This window comes from Haliotis asinina, chromosome 2 (assembly GCF_037392515.1).
Source record: "Haliotis asinina isolate JCU_RB_2024 chromosome 2, JCU_Hal_asi_v2, whole genome shotgun sequence".
Taxonomy (NCBI): Eukaryota; Metazoa; Mollusca; class Gastropoda; order Lepetellida; family Haliotidae; genus Haliotis; species Haliotis asinina.
Window position 1 is genome coordinate 85,926,638 of NC_090281.1, and position 14,433 is coordinate 85,941,070.

Sequence of the window (14,433 nt, forward strand, 5' to 3'; positions counted from 1 at the left end):
AGATGTTTTTATGGCCAACATTTATGTATTTTAAAACAATTCATCTAATCGGAAATGGTAGCATGTCATGTCGGTGTACTTCAGTTAGTCATAGGTCTTTCCATACTAAATACCATGTGGATGATTCTTCTGTAGATCTGGTGACATCAGGTGACATCAGGTGACTTCTACATCTGAGATTCAGTCTCACCTTAGGATAAATAGTTGATAGCAATTAAACAGGTTAAAGGCACCAAATCAGACTTCCCATATTTGTCATAATACATACCCCAGACTAATGAGAGCAATAGGAGAGCAAAATTGAGAGCAATAGGTACTTATTGAACTGATACCCATGCATTTAATTTTGTACTCTGAGTTTGAGTAATTCACAGTGTTTTCCATGTGTCAAAAACCAAAATCCTTTTACCAACAGTTCCCAGATGATCATACACTCCTGCACACACGATCTCCACAATATGGGTAATATTCACAAGTCGAAGTGGATGGTCAAGTTACTTGTGGTATTGTGCAAGGGGCACTTAGAAAGATTACTATGGGTTTTCAAATTGAAGTAGCCTGTTTATTTTTTAAGATTTTTAAATATTGCATATGCTTTATTCCTTGTTAAACGCAGTTATTGCTGCATACCACTGATTGGACATGACATCCCTGTAAAGACAGAAAAGCTTTTAACTCATCTATACTGCTCTGTAATAATTCTCTTTCAAATTCTTTTTTCAAGAATCTCCAGAGTTTTCTGGTGATGTTGCTGAAATCTTCCAAACAGCAACAAAAAAACACTCACTCAAAGCCTGTTGAGAGTAAATGGCATGACGACACATAAGCAAGTTCTCATACTAATGGCAAATATATCACCATATTCCGTCCCATGTTTTATATTCAAGATGTTAAATGGCATTTTACTATGTTAACTTTATTGTGACCATAAATATACACAGCTTCTGTATTAATTACTCAAGCATTCATCAGACACATTGTTCAAAATCCTTTCTCGATTGCTGAAACTGTCTCTCTCAGAGCGTGCCTGTTGAAAGCTGAGAGTCTGAAAGCTTAACATTATGTATAAAAAATGTGTATTTATTTGAACTGCTCTGTGGGATAAACACAACAGGATATACACTGGCATCAATCTAGTTTTGTTTTACAGATGTCAGAGTGAACTCACCTGTGTAAAACCAATGCTTACCCACTTATCTTCAATATCTGTCAAAAGACATACAGCTTCTTGTCATGTCTCAAAGTTTTAATGAACAAAAAAACAGTGAAGTACATTGTTGTTGTGTTTGCTATTTGAATTTTTTTAACGCCAAATAACAAAAACAGAAACTGAACGCCTCAGATCACTGTTATCATGGTTACAACAGTAAACAATGATCTTGATCATTCAAGATGGATGGCACGGTTACCTGTGTTTGTCGTTTTTTAGTCATATTCAGAGCTTTGGTTCCTCCTCAATAATGAAGCATGTTACATGTTGTGTCACTCTATGTGATGTCTTGAAATTATGCTTCTGAGCCGAATGGTAATATAACTGTTAACACGCTGACTGCCTCACAAGAGTATACTCGTATCAATTCTTGCCAATTTTGACAGGAGTTATCTCGAAGCTGCATCAGTGACATTTTAAAACAAGTTTCAGATGCTGGCAGACTGGCACAAGAAACATGTGTCTCCTGGTGTTCTTTGTTTCCACCAGGAGATGACTTTTTCTTGTGCCGTTTTGCCAACATGTGAAACTTGTTTTAAGATAAAGCTGATGAAGCTACGAAATAATACTCAGTGGCAAACTGGGCCAGACTTTGACACTATGAGTATTCTTGTGGTGGCAGTCACATTGTTAACTTTCTGGCACCTTAATTGCAGGTCAGATTGTTTATGTTCCTCATAGTTCAGACTGAAAATACTGACTGCCATTGACCACGGTGAAATATTTATTGTGCAAGTTTTATCATGTCATTTTACATTTATATTATTTATTTGTATGCCCAAATGCAGTTTTATCATGTTATTTTATATTTATATTATTTATTTGTATGCCCAATTGCAGCTCACATTGCATAACACACTCAAAATGGCCATACTGTAGCCATGGGAAGACCATGACATGGACAAACGGTGTATCGTCTCTAAGTCACTTACATAATGTCTTGTCTCCATGCAAATGTTGCAGCAATAACCAGAGAGGGAATGACTTTTCATAATATTTGGTTTGGATGTTATCCAATGTCTGTGGTCACATTGTGAGTGTCCATACATTAGCACAGTAGTATCCATCAGCAGGAGTATCAGTTATTCATCACAAGCCCACAACATGGATATTTCCTTTGGACATTATTTTCATCATATCATGTCATCAGCACATTTGGTATACATGTACATCTTTTGGGGAACCAGGTACATATCACAAGCCGTGGACATGTTTTTTCATTCTTTGATGCTATTTGTAGTGAATGTATGCACGGCATCTTTGTCCACACATCAGGATTGAAGCATACATCTGCGAGGGAACTAGTTTCACATCACAAGCCCTAAATGTGGATTTGTATCCTTGATGCCACATTTAGTGACTGTACACACAATGTCTGGTCCTCACACCATCACTGCAGTATACATCTGCAGGGGAAACAAGTACACATCACAAGCCCTCAACATGGATACAGCCTGTGATATATGCTATAAATGTTTGTAGAATGGCAAGACCTTCTCCGCTCTTGGAACTGAAACAGACAATGAAGAGACATAGCACCAACAAAACATGAAATGAAACACCCACATTATTGTACTTATCATAAAGACTTGACGTCATGGAGTCTTGATCAATGTATGATGGAAACTTTCCAGAACTTTCCGTTACCTTACAAGAAATGGCTGTGGGAAGCAGCAGTGACCAGTACTGTTTTTTCTGACTTCAAGGAAGGAGAGCAAGTTTGACACTAAAGTGTGACGTCCAGCCTTGTCAATTTTTGTCATCACCACCTGGAATGTGAGAGAATCAATGTCATGCCTATCAGGACATACAGAGCCTTGAACTTTTCAACTTGAAATAACGATACATTGATAACATCTAGAGTCCTCCTACCACATGCTACTGACATTATAGTACCTCCTACCTGTCACTGACACCTATAGCACTTCCCTCCTGCTTTTTACATTTACACCACTACAATGAGACCAACACACATATATATTATTTTGATAGAAACAAACAATTCCTTTTATATAGAAAAACATCCCTGGTGAAATGGGAGACTATGAACCTGAGGAAATATAAACATGCTTCATTTTGGGCTGTAACATTGCCGGAAAGGCTAGTCTGAAGGGAAAATAATGTAGTTTATGGACTGTGAGACATACTATTGTGCATCATGCATAGCACCATCAAATGTTACCACACCTACTTGTCATAGGATGTAGCTACAAACACTTTTTGTCAATATATGTGGCCCAACCCAAACTAGCATCAAATAGGCCACACCCACATGTTAACAGATATGGCCACACCTATCAGTCAATAGATATGGGTCAACACACCCACTGGTGATGAGGTTAGGTCACAGTGTCCAGAACTCACCACATATGGAATCTTGAATTCTTCCATCATCTTCAGCCCCACTTCATCAGCTTTAGTCAGGCCCACCTGACCATCAATCAGGATAAATGTACGACACAATCTAAAACAACATAAAATAGCATATATCAAAACTATTATTATTATCTTCATGCTTCTCGACTGAGATGATAAACAGAGATTATCAGACTGTCTGCTTGTTTGTTTGTTGTTCATGTATCTCTCAGCAGTACTGAACAATCAAGTCAGCATCCAGTGAGTGACAACATGAGCATCAGTCTGTGCTACTGAGATTTAAATGAATGCTCCAACATAGTCACTGAGCCTCAGCGTACGATCCAGTTACTGTGTTAGCTGCCTTCTAAAACAAGTAGGGGTTGTAGATGGCCATTTCTATCACTGATATTCATGAGAGAATAACTGAAGATCAAGTAAGTAGATGAAGGAGTGAATATTATTTAAACAACTGAACTTGCCCATGCAAACCAGTGACTGATTCCATGAGCAACGATCCACTGTTGGGTGATGATGATATTCACCTGCCAAGCCAAAGATCATGAGACATAAAACAGAAGTTCCTAATGATCAAACCTGACCCGAAATTCTCACAGATGAGAGGTAACAGTATATACCTGCGTCTGGTTTGAAGATATTTCTCCACTGACTCCTGGAAGTGTTCAGGCATGTTGAAGCCATAACCTGGCATATCCACCAAAGAAAAAGACTTCCCGACTTGGAAGAAGTTCAGTGTTTTAGTGTGTCCCTGTAGGAAGTATATCATAATGTCAATATATTGTGTTGTCACTGTCACTGACACCTGTAGCACTTCACAATATATATTTTGTAAAGGACGTCATGATATGCATTTCTGCATTTGGTTTCATTTGATGGTTATTCCAGCTACACAACTGCAACCTGTCAAAAGAATCTAGCCAGGAAAACATAACTCTGTAATGAATATGACCAGAAGCATGCCTCCACACAACTGGGATACGATAACATGCCATACACCAGATCAGCAAGTATGTCCACTGATGACAAGCACTTGTTAGCTGTATCTAAAAAACTAATCTTTTTAAATAATTGTAGAGTAACCATTGTTTTCATATATCTAGCCCTTCATGAACCAGGAATTTGTTGGCTATATAGAAGAATGAAATAGCAATAGTGAGAATGAAATCTTGTGAGAATTGTTTACACATTTTTTTTAAAAAATACTTTTTGATAAACTATGGCACCATGATCCACCAACACGAACAGAGCTGAGGTAAATCATTCAAGGGCCAATGTTGGTCATGTCTGATTGATCCGATATCTTTCACAGATTAACCTTCGTGTAATAGTGGTTTCAGAGTGACAATATGAAGGAATGTCATTCAAATCATTATGCAGACTTACTGGTTTCCTTGACACCCTGACTTCAACATTTGGTACTTCTGAAAACATTGCTTGTATGAGAGAGCTCTTGCCTACGTTACTTCTCCCGAGAAATGCAACCTGTACAAACAATATCTGCTTGATAGTATCATTCATGAAAAGGAAAACAATCAGTAAAAAGTGAGTGACGACTCAATACAAAAGCTTTACTTTGTTCAAATTTAGCATTCGAAAATATAGTTGGCATTAAAGAGTTATCCCCTTGAGTGATTCTTCATCACTCAAGTTATCATTGTCTAGAGCCTCAAAAGAATATCAGTGAGTGAGTGAGTGAGTTTAGTTTTACGTCGCACTTAGCAATATTCCAGCTATATGGCGACGGTCTGTAAATAATCGAGTCTGGACCAGACAATCCAGTGATCAACAACATGAGCATCGATCTGCGCAATGGGGAACCGATGACATGTGTCAACCAAGTCAGCTAGTCTGACCACCCGATCCCGTTAGTCGCTCAAAAGAATATCAAATGAAAGTATAAATACAGTATCAGGATATGAATTATATCACACCTGTAGTAGTGAGATATGAATTATATTGTGATCACAATATATGGTTGCACATCTAAGTCAATGCAACATTCAAGCAACAATTTCACACTGTTTCACAGTGAAGAAATTTAGGTGACAAAGCAGTGACTTCTTTGAATGGCATTATACAACTTGGAAAGTACATGGACAACCTTTATTTAGTGCTACATTTTGGTAGACACTCTTGAACCATTCCAAGCAAGAATCCTTGCTTTGCAACAGTACAAGATTCTGTTCCAACATCACAGTCATGTAATACAACAGTACAAGATTCTGTACCAACATCACACTCATGTAATACAACAGTACAAGATTCTGTACAAACATCACACTCATGTAATACAACAGTACAAGATTCTGTTCCAACATCACACTCATGTAATACAACAGTACAAGATTCTGTACCAACATCACAGTCATGTAATACAACAGTACAAGATTCTGTTCCAACATCACACTCATGTAATACAACAGTACAAGATTCTGTTCCAACATCACACTCATGTAATACAACAGTACAAGATTCTGTACCAACATCACACTCATGTAATACAACAGTACAAGATTCTGTACCAACATCACACTCATGTAATACAACAGTACAAGATTCTGTTCCAACATCACACTCATGTAATACAACAGTACAAGATTCTGTACCAACATCACAGTCATGTAATACAACATAAGAATGAAGATTTTTATGGATATCAACTTCTTTATGAGAGAACACAACGTTTCGGAGTTAATGCTTACTCCTTCATCAGGTGATTGAGAAAGGGATACAGAGGTGTATTTATATGTACAGGTAAAACAATAACAAAGTAACAAGTGGAATGAGTTAACGAAAGCTAGTATAAACAAGCACTGATAGGAAGCCGATAGTTAAGATAACAATGATGGAAGCCAATGGTAATGCATTACAGTTGATTGGATATGTTTACATAACATGGTTGGGGATAAGGATGGAAGCCAATGGTGATACATTACGCATGATAGGATGATGTACATAACACACGATAGGGGGTGAGCATGTTTACATGAGGGTTGGTGATGTACAAACACAAGTATGTACTCGGGTAGATAGGCTATACATGAATTACATAGATAGAATGTACACAGGTAGATGAGATTAATTTATCAATAAGTCCCAGGCACTTGGTAGGTACACTCCTTGGTCGCGGTTGATGGCTGGTTTCTGTCTCCGGATCTCGATGGCCTCTTGCAGTTTCCTTTGGCGCCGGTTGTTGTTGTTGGTAGATAGTATCCTAGTGTCCTCCCATCGAATTGAGTGTTCAGGGTTCTTGAGAATGTGTTCAGAGATGGCCGATTTCTGGTCGAGTTTCCTGACTGAGGTCTGATGTTCCTTCATTCTGGTGTTGATTGGTCTCAGCGTTTCTCCAATGTATAGGTCGCCACAGTTGCAAGGGATCTGGTAGATGCATCCTCTCGGGTTAGGGTGTTCACAGCTGGGTCCTTTACCGTTGGCTTTTAGGTAGGTTTTGATGGTCTTGCCACCGGAGAAGGTGACATCGATGCTGGCTTTGGTCTTGATGAGGCGTGATATTTGATGACTGATGGGGCCAAGGTAGGGTATGGTTACTCTGATGGGTGATGGAGAAGGTTTGGGGCGGGGTTCTCGGTCCTTAAGGGTCTTGTTGATGGTGGCTGTGACGAGCTGGGGAGGGTAACCGTTGAGTGTGGTGAATGTCTTTCTGAGGTGGTCCAGTTCATTGTTTAGGGCATCGGGGTGGCAGAGGGCTTTGGCACGTCTGGTAAGGGTGGCGATGATAGCTTGCTTGATCTGAGGGTGGTGGCAGGAGTTACCAGACGTGCCAAAGCCCTCTGCCACCCCGATGCCCTAAACAATGAACTGGACCACCTCAGAAAGACATTCACCACACTCAACGGTTACCCTCCCCAGCTCGTCACAGCCACCATCAACAAGACCCTTAAGGACCGAGAACCCCGCCCCAAACCTTCTCCATCACCCATCAGAGTAACCATACCCTACCTTGGCCCCATCAGTCATCAAATATCACGCCTCATCAAGACCAAAGCCAGCATCGATGTCACCTTCTCCGGTGGCAAGACCATCAAGACCTACCTAAAAGCCAACGGTAAAGGACCCAGCTGTGAACACCCTAACCCGAGAGGATGCATCTACCAGATCCCTTGCAACTGTGGCGACCTATACATTGGAGAAACGCTGAGACCAATCAACACCAGAATGAAGGAACATCAGACCTCAGTCAGGAAACTCGACCAGAAATCAGCCATCTCTGAACACATTCTCAAGAACCCTGAACACTCAATTCGATGGGAGGACACTAGGATACTATCTACCAACAACAACAACCGGCGCCAAAGGAAACTGCAAGAGGCCATCGAGATCCGGAGACAGAAACCAGCCATCAACCGCGACCAAGGAGTGTACCTACCAAGTGCCTGGGACTTATTGATAAATTAATCTCATCTACCTGTGTACATTCTATCTATGTAATTCATGTATAGCCTATCTACCCGAGTACATACTTGTGTTTGTACATCACCAACCCTCATGTAAACATGCTCACCCCCTATCGTGTGTTATGTACATCATCCTATCATGCGTAATGTATCACCATTGGCTTCCATCCTTATCCCCAATCATGTTATGTAAACATATCCAATCAACTGTAATGCATTACCATTGGCTTCCATCATTGTTATCTTAACTATCGGCTTCCTATCAGTGCTTGTTTATACTAGCTTTCGTTAACTCATTCCACTTGTTACTTTGTTATTGTTTTACCTGTACATATAAATACACCTCTGTATCCCTTTCTCAATCACCTGATGAAGGAGTAAGCATTAACTCCGAAACGTTGTGTTCTCTCATAAAGAAGTTGATATCCATAAAAATCTTCATTCTTATGTATTTTCACTTCTAAATGACATTCAAAGACTTGATGTAATACAACAGTACAAGATTCTGTTCCAACATCACACTCATGTAATACAACAGTACAAGATTCTGTACCAACATCACACTCATGTAATACAACAGTACAAGATTCTGTACCAACATCACACTCATGTAATACAACAGTACAAGATTCTGTACCAACATCACACTCATGTAATACAACAGTACAAGATTCTGTACCAACATCACAGTCATGTAATACAACAGTACAAGATTCTGTACCAACATCACAGTCATGTAATACAACAGTACAAGATTCTGTACCAACATCACAGTCATGTAATACAACAGTACAAGATTCTGTTCCAACATCACAGTCATGTAATACAACAGTACAAGATTCTGTTCCAACATCACACTCATGTAATACAACAGTACAAGATTCTGTACCAACATCACAATCATGTAATACAACAGTACAAGATTCTGTTCCAACATCACACTCATGTAATACAACAGTACAAGATTCTGTTCCAACATCACACTCATGTAATACAACAGTACAAGATTCTGTACCAACATCACACTCATGTAATACAACAGTACAAGATTCTGTTCCAACATCACAGTCATGTAATACAACAGTACAAGATTCTGTACCAACATCACAGTCATGTAATACAACAGTACAAGATTCTGTTCCAACATCACAGTCATGTAATACAACAGTACAAGATTCTGTACCAACATCACACTCATGTAATACAACAGTACAAGATTCTGTACCAACATCACAGTCATGTAATACAACAGTACAAGATTCTGTTCCAACATCACAGTCATGTAATACAACAGTACAAGATTCTGTTCCAACATCACACTCATGTAATACAACAGTACAAGATTCTGTACCAACATCACACTCATGTAATACAACAGTACAAGATTCTGTTCCAACATCACAGTCATGTAATACAACAGTACAAGATTCTGTACCAACATCACAGTCATGTAATACAACAGTACAAGATTCTGTTCCAACATCACACTCATGTAATACAACAGTACAAGATTCTGTACCAACATCACACTCATGTAATACAACAGTACAAGATTCTGTACCAACATCACAGTCATGTAATACAACAGTACAAGATTCTGTTCCAACATCACACTCATGTAATACAACAGTACAAGATTCTGTTCCAACATCACAGTCATGTAATACAACAGTACAAGATTCTGTTCCAACATCACACTCATGTAATACAACAGTACAAGATTCTGTACCAACATCACAGTCATGTAATACAACAGTACAAGATTCTGTACCAACATCACAGTCATGTAATACAACAGTACAAGATTCTGTTCCAACATCACGCTCATCTAATACAACAGTACAAGATTCTGTACCAACATCACACTCATGTAATACAACAGTACAAGATTCTGTACCAACATCACACTCATGTAATACAACAGTACAAGATTCTGTACCAACATCACACTCATGTAATACAACAGTACAAGATTCTGTACCAACATCACACTCATGTAATACAACAGTACAAGATTCTAATCCAACATCACACTCATGTAACACAACAGTACAAGATTCTGTACCAACATCACACTCATGTAATGATAGAAGTTGTTACCCATAATTTTATCTACATTGACAAATCAGTAGTTCAGTACTTTCTCCCCCTCTAGCAGTTCCTCTAGCACTACTTTGATTGACTCACTGTAAGCAGTCTGTAACTTACCTCTGGCATCTGGAAATCCTCCAGTGTGGTTGCCCTCACTACAGCTGTGTGAAACTTGATCTCATGCTTTGTTTTCAAGTCACTTCTAAACAAGCACCTGCCCTTTTCTAACTCTGTTTGTGTGGGTGAAAATATCTCATCCTCCTCCGACAATATTGGTATTTGTAAATAAGGCTGCAGCTTTGAGAGAGGATTCCTGAACAAATCTTGTTTCTTAACTACATTTTTGGCATGTTTGAAGCCAGATTGCAGGGATCTTCTAGTGGATGATTTCAATGTTTGGTTCCTCATATACATGACACTTCCCGGTATTTGATTCCTGAGGTGGTGTAAGTGACAGAAAGTCAATGGCGTCTTCATGCTGAATCTGTCAAATGAATCAGATCCCAATGACAATTTTGAAACCTTTCAGCACAAGCAAATAGGCTTACTGAGTATGGTTTTGTTTTTTACGCCTCATGTATCAATATTTAGGCAATATCAGAGCAGGGGACACAAGAGTCTACACGACACACTGTATCCAAGTTGGGCTTTAGTTGTGGCAAGTAAGCACCAATGAGCAAATAAAAGTTTTAACAGTTCCAATGCTTCATTGGAATGGTCACTTTGTGCTTTATACTGGTACTTAAGTACTGTACAAATAAATAGGGCTACTCTGTAACCCTAAAATTTACACAACTGCAAATAGAGTATGTTGAAATTCCTCACAGTGGCCTAACTGGGCATTCAGTGGGATGCGTAAGAGATTATCAAGAAGAGCATGTTTACTCATAAAATCAGGCAAAATTGAAAACAATAGATCAACCTACAGATGGCAGTTTAGGTCACCCAGCCAGGTATGATGACGGACTGTCGACTCACCTTGCATGAAAAGCATGTGCTGACTACTGGCACCATGGGGGTATCTCACAGATATTTTTTGCTTTGTCATGTGTATTGAATATGTCTCATCTATTGAGTAACACTTTACATTTCTTTCATAAACTTTATGTTGAGAAATGTAAAAGAGTACGATTCCTGATACCCAACAGAAAAGCATAAGATTAAATGTCTCAAAATATTTAGGTAGCATGTCTACCTGAAGATTGACAGGACTGAATATTATTTGTAAATTTTAATGACATGCCGTGTACTTCCAGAGTTTAATTCCCCTAAGGGATTGTCATATATATCAGCTTAGATCTCTATCAACAGGCCCGACCCCAACCACTGTTTACCACACTCATCCTGGTTTTGCCACTGAGACGACCCTTCCGCCAACCTGTTTCTTTTTATAGTGATAGTGAGACTCCAAGGTAGCTACATCCTTAATAGTTTCAGCATGAAAATTATCATTTTTTTACGTCAACTATCATTCACAATGATGCCATGTCTAATTTCAAAATGGGCATTTAAATAGTGTCCTCTGTAATGCAATAATATCACACAGTAATTTGCATAAAGTCATTGCCTGTTGGATTTTGGATAAAATCTGCATTGCTCATTTCTGCACCAATCTCTCCTCAGTAAAGTCCTTTATTTATGTTTCCTGTGTCCCTGCCACTGGAACTGTAGTTAAGCTGACCTCAGTTTAACAGACATTTCTCACTTTCACATATCAACTGCATACATTGTTCGTAAGAGGCGACTAACGGGATCGGGTGGTCAGGCTCGCTGACTTGGTTGACGCGTGTCATCGGTTCCCAATTGCGCAGATCGATGCTCATGTTGTTGATCACTGGATTGTCTGGTCCAGACTCGATTATTTACAGACCGCCGCCATATAGCTGTAATATTGCTGAGTGCGGCGTAAAACTAAACTCACTCACTCACTCATACATTGTAGAAGACAAATGTGTAAAAAACCCAGATTTTTCCTATTTCCAACAGTACTTTATTCTTTATGGATCTAAAAATGTGACCTCAATCATCAATGTTCATGGTCATTCATCATCTATTCAGTCAGACTGATCTAGAACAGTCCTGTAGGAAAAAAAAAAGAAGAAAAACAGTTCAATCTTCAGCGACTTCTACTCATTGCACTAGCAGTTACTACACGTACATGGGATTTGTTCCTTTATACTGCATGTACAAGGCTTCAGTATCATCCAGAAGAAAATCTATAAGGACAAGCTCTATGGATTAACAACTTATTTATTCAGATTTATTTTGATACAAATTATTGTATCGTTGAAGACATTTAATTAATAATTACTTCATTTATTCATAACTGAAGAGTCATACTAACTGTGTGAAAATTGTGATGATTACTTTTGATCATGGTGCTGTAGTACAATTCGATCTTAACGCTAATGTTGCTAGTTATACTAAGCCCTGGTATGGCAGACCACTAGTGATGGAAGGTATCAGTTCATATAAATATACTCATATTCCATCCAAGGCCTAGCTTGGTATAGATCTAGTGCAAAGTCGTCTAGTTAAAAGTTAAAGATTTAACATGTACTGGGTACAACATACGTATCAGAATTCAGATAAATTGCTAGGGTTTTAAGCAGTGGGTAAATAGTCTTCCGGCCCCCTAGTCCAGCATATAACTAGACGACTTCGCACTATACCAAGGTGTGCTCGATGTAGGCATTGGCTGGAATACGAGTTTATTCATATGAACTACCGGCCCCCCTTCCGTACCCCCACCCTAAACAAAAACCATATTTACCAACTGACATGCATACCTCAGGGTAAATATACATTCAATAAACTAGAAGTAGAACACGTGTAAAACAATCAATGAACTAATGTCATTGCTGGAATATTACAGAGTGGAAGGAGCAAATGCACTATGTCAAAAAGAGGTGGGTACGGTCGGAACTCATTCCAATGCTAAATTCAGTTTAGTGTTTAAAAATCCACACAAAGATACGGTACTGGAATGAGTTGATTATCACACTTTAAGTTTAACTCCTCTCCAACTTGTATGTTTGTTATTTGTACGAAAGAGTTATTGATTAAATACGCCCTTAAATCCTCACGGGTAAAAAATAAATATTTGGTCCAAATATCTGAGTAATCAGTCATATCACTGCGGTATAACAAGCTTTGAGTATGTCTTTGGTAAACACCTCAAAACTGTGCAACGGTTGTTTGTACCTGCCTGATCTCCCACTAAAAGTCAAGCGTGTTTCGTATGCAGCTCAAAGGGCGGTAACTCTAATCTGTTGACAGTCTGGTATTTCTGTTTCATCGGTAGACAAGCTGAAGGTGTTCCCGAAATGAAATATCAGCTCCTTTTCTGGAACATTATTGGCACTGACAATGTCCGTGGTTTCATTGAAACTTTATATAAATGTGAAGTTGATTTTCAATAAATAAAGATTTCAATGTAACAACTAATGTCATTAGATGTGCTGCGATATTGCTGAGGGAGAGGGGAGAGAAAAAGAGAGATATAGTTGACACCTCATCTGTTAGTCCGTCTGTTATCATTTTACAATTTACAGTTTTTGTCATTTATATTTATATTTTTCTTAGTTTCCTAAGAGGGGTGACCTTCATTTCTGGGACTCAAAAAACCTTCAATATCCCTCTTCAAGACTTGGTAGATATTGCAAACATAGCAAAAGTACTGGCTTTTGCTATTCGTAGTTTTTGGACATACTGTTTCGGTTTCTATATAAAAAATAAGATGTTGTTGGTTCCAAATGTATTCCCATGAAATGTCAACACATGAGGTTTATCTCCTAATTAAAGACACAAACACGGATATTAGCAAAAAAAAATGTTTTATTGAAATATTCTATATTTCATAAATACAGGAACTCCTGAACAGCATTAAATGCCACAAAAATTTGTAAAATGTTCAAATACATTCTGCCTTTACATAGTGATATTTATTTTTATGAATAAATAAACACAGATAAACCTTGTAATCTCAATCATGGAAATGCATGTCTTTTACAAAGGTGAATTATCCATGAAGGATATTCTGCTGCTCTTAAATGAGTAATAAAAGTTCATTATTGCAGTACTAAGAAACAAAGAAAATCATCTCAGTAAAACATATTTTGATGGCACACAGAATGTGTTGACCATTCAAGTCATCACAGTGACTTTCAAAAATAATTCATAATACAGAGGAAATCACATCTTACAGATATGCAACAAAATCATCTTTTTTTGATCATTATTGTTTGATTGGCATTTTCACTGGCTGTGTTCGTGTTAACACAGAAGCCTGTTTTTTTCACTCAAAAAATTGCAAAAATTATTTTGTGTGCGTGTTATGAA

At 38.3% G+C, this 14,433-nt stretch overlaps 1 protein-coding gene across 3 annotated transcripts; it reads right to left on the reverse strand.

Annotated features, from left to right (window-relative positions):
- Positions 1-1,916: 1,916 nt before the first annotated feature.
- LOC137274498 (GTP-binding protein 8-like) lies at positions 1,917-13,358 on the reverse strand. 3 transcript variants are annotated; one of them, XM_067807714.1, is made up of 7 exons: positions 13,297-13,358; positions 10,210-10,576; positions 4,970-5,068; positions 4,204-4,334; positions 3,575-3,674; positions 2,858-2,979; positions 1,917-2,720 (listed from the first exon to the last, which is right to left on the reverse strand). In XM_067807714.1, exons 2-7 carry the CDS (start codon positions 10,567-10,569, stop codon positions 2,639-2,641), a joined length of 894 nt encoding a protein of 297 aa, XP_067663815.1. In that variant the 5' UTR covers positions 10,570-10,576; positions 13,297-13,358; the 3' UTR covers positions 1,917-2,638. The 3 variants fall into 3 exon arrangements, with proteins under 3 accessions (XP_067663815.1, XP_067663816.1, XP_067663817.1); XM_067807715.1 differs by having other exon boundaries at positions 13,301-13,345; XM_067807716.1 differs by having other exon boundaries at positions 1,920-2,720; positions 13,269-13,317.
- Between the last annotated feature and the right edge of the window lie 1,075 nt (positions 13,359-14,433).

What these genes read in the sequence shown, in the direction of transcription:
- LOC137274498 (XM_067807714.1), bottom strand. Translation starts at nt 10,569, where the DNA reads ATGAAGACGCCATTGACTTTCTGTCACTTACACCACCTCAGGAATCAA. An exon ending in TCAGGGTGTCAAGGAAACCA is followed by an intron (nt 4,335 to 4,969) that starts GTAAGTCTGCAT and finishes TACTTCCTACAG; the next exon opens with GGACACACTAAAACACTGAA. An exon ending in CCACAGCCATTTCTTGTAAG is followed by an intron (nt 2,721 to 2,857) that starts GTAACGGAAAGT and finishes TGTCTGTTTCAG; the next exon opens with TTCCAAGAGCGGAGAAGGTC.